The sequence below is a fragment of the Setaria italica genome, chromosome VIII, assembly GCF_000263155.2.
Source record: "Setaria italica strain Yugu1 chromosome VIII, Setaria_italica_v2.0, whole genome shotgun sequence".
NCBI lineage: Eukaryota > Viridiplantae > Streptophyta > Magnoliopsida > Poales > Poaceae > Setaria > Setaria italica.
Genome location: NC_028457.1, coordinates 12386598 through 12388595, shown reverse-complemented (window position 1 = coordinate 12388595; position 1998 = coordinate 12386598). Strand labels below are relative to the sequence as shown.

The 1998-nt window shown below is 49.0% G+C and overlaps 1 protein-coding gene across 1 annotated transcript; it reads left to right on the top strand.

The window, feature by feature from the left end:
• Positions 1 to 459: 459 nt before the first annotated feature.
• LOC101753896 (dirigent protein 19) lies at positions 460 to 1226 on the top strand. The gene has a single exon (XM_004980316.2). It carries the CDS (start codon positions 460 to 462, stop codon positions 991 to 993), a length of 534 nt encoding a protein of 177 aa, XP_004980373.1. The 3' UTR covers positions 994 to 1226.
• The last annotated feature ends 772 nt before the right edge of the window (positions 1227 to 1998 follow it).

The window sequence follows — 1998 nt, the reverse complement described above, 5'->3', positions numbered from 1 at the left end:
GCTTACCAACCTCCGATTTGGACCGTACTATGTCTATCAACTACACAAGCTTGCTGGTGCAAAGCCTCTCTCAAACTTCTCTATCGTTGGTACTTTGCTTTGACCTGAATCACCCCATCTATCCTCCTAAGGAGAAGTTTGTTTGATTTCAAACTCCAATTCAAACAGGAGGCGTCTCTGTCTCGGCTGTGCTACCGGAGGCTCCAGGGAAGTCGGTGCCCGGGACTCGAACCCGGAACTAGTCGGATGGAGTAGATAATTCTTCCTGATGGATCAATTCATGCTTTTGCTACAGGCCGGGACCGCGAGCGTACTGGCTATGCTAGTCATGATGGATCACGATCAACTGATCTGACACTATGCATGGAACCCATGATATAACATTTCATCGATCCAAGCACTGCACCCTTGCTTTATCTCTCCCTTCTCTTCTCTCTCTCCATCTAATTCTCTCGTGCCATGGCCAGCGTCATGCGCCACGTTCAGCATCTGCTGGCGGTGGCTGCCATTGCTGCCGTTGCCACCCACGGCGTCACGACCACGCACCTCCAGTTCTACATGCACGACACGGTGACGCCGTCCGCCGGCAGCCCAGCCACGGCGGTGCGCGTGGTGAGAGGCCCCACGCCGGCGCCGGGCGACCCCATCAACCGGTTCGGCGACTTGTACGTGATCGATGACCCGCTGACGGAGGGGCCCGACCTGGCGTCCCGCGCCGTCGGGCGCGCGCAGGGGTTCTACCTCATGGCGTCCCGTTCGATCGACCAGCTGCTGCTCTCCGCCAACATGGCGTTCACGGCGGGGAAGTACAACGGCAGCTCCATAACCCTGTTGGGCAGGGACGCCATCTTCGACGAGATCAGGGAGCTCCCCGTCGTGGGGGGCACGGGCGGGTTCCACGGCGCCGCCGGGTACGGCTTGATCCGGACGCACTCATTGAACGCTAGCAACAACAACGCCGTGCTTGTGATCGACATGTACCTGATGCTGTAACGACTATCTACCTGCATCTTATATATGGGTAAGGGTGGGTACACTAGGCCATAAAAAATTTGTGCTGACGGCTACAAGTGGTCTGTACTGGTGGGCTGAGCACCCGCTAGCAACCTTGAGCCAACAGAAATGCCGTCTGTGCTGGCGAGTGCCCGCCCGCCAGCACAGAGCAGTCTGCGCTGGCGGGTGACATTAGCCACTCGCCAGCACAGATGCTTTCTGTGCTAGCTGGTGGTTACATCACCCGCCATCACAGATGGTTTATGTGCTGGCGGGTGCTTCTGCTGCCCGTTAGGAATATGTATTTTTCCATTCAATATATTATTTTTCGTGAGTTATTTATAATTTCTATTTACCACCAGTCTTTGACGGTCTGTTTTGCAATTTATAATTTCTATTTCCGGCCAGTTTCTAGCAGTCAAATTGAAATATGTATCTCCAACTTCATAACAACAAACTTGAATAATAAATTAATTTACATTATTCAAAACTGCATCGTATATAATATATAATTCACATTATTAAAAATCCAATATTTGTAATAGAGCTATTCTTTGCCATGCTAATATTAAAACTACTACACCCATTTACGAAGATTGTGCACTCGTTTGCCATCAACACACCATCTTTATCAAAGAATACTCCATCCTCATGACAAATCTCGTGTAGGATGAACCTCGCTGTGTCCGTGCAAATGTTGTCGATTGTTTTGTCTTCGATCGAGCTATAGTTTTTGTCGATGGTAGGCATCTGCAAGTATGCAGTAAATGAAGATTAGGATGTATTACTATTAGGAAGTTAGCACATAGCAGTGTATAAGGGACTTGCGTCTTCAGGGTTCATCTGGTACCTCCTATTATTTCTGATGAATTCGCGCACGTAATATCCGCATAGTGCAGAGCCGGGAGGTTGCTTGTGGATTTGCAATGATATAGAAAAATGATGAGTTGTTATTAATGACAAATGTACATTATATGAAAAAAACAAGTTTTTATGTTCTTATGA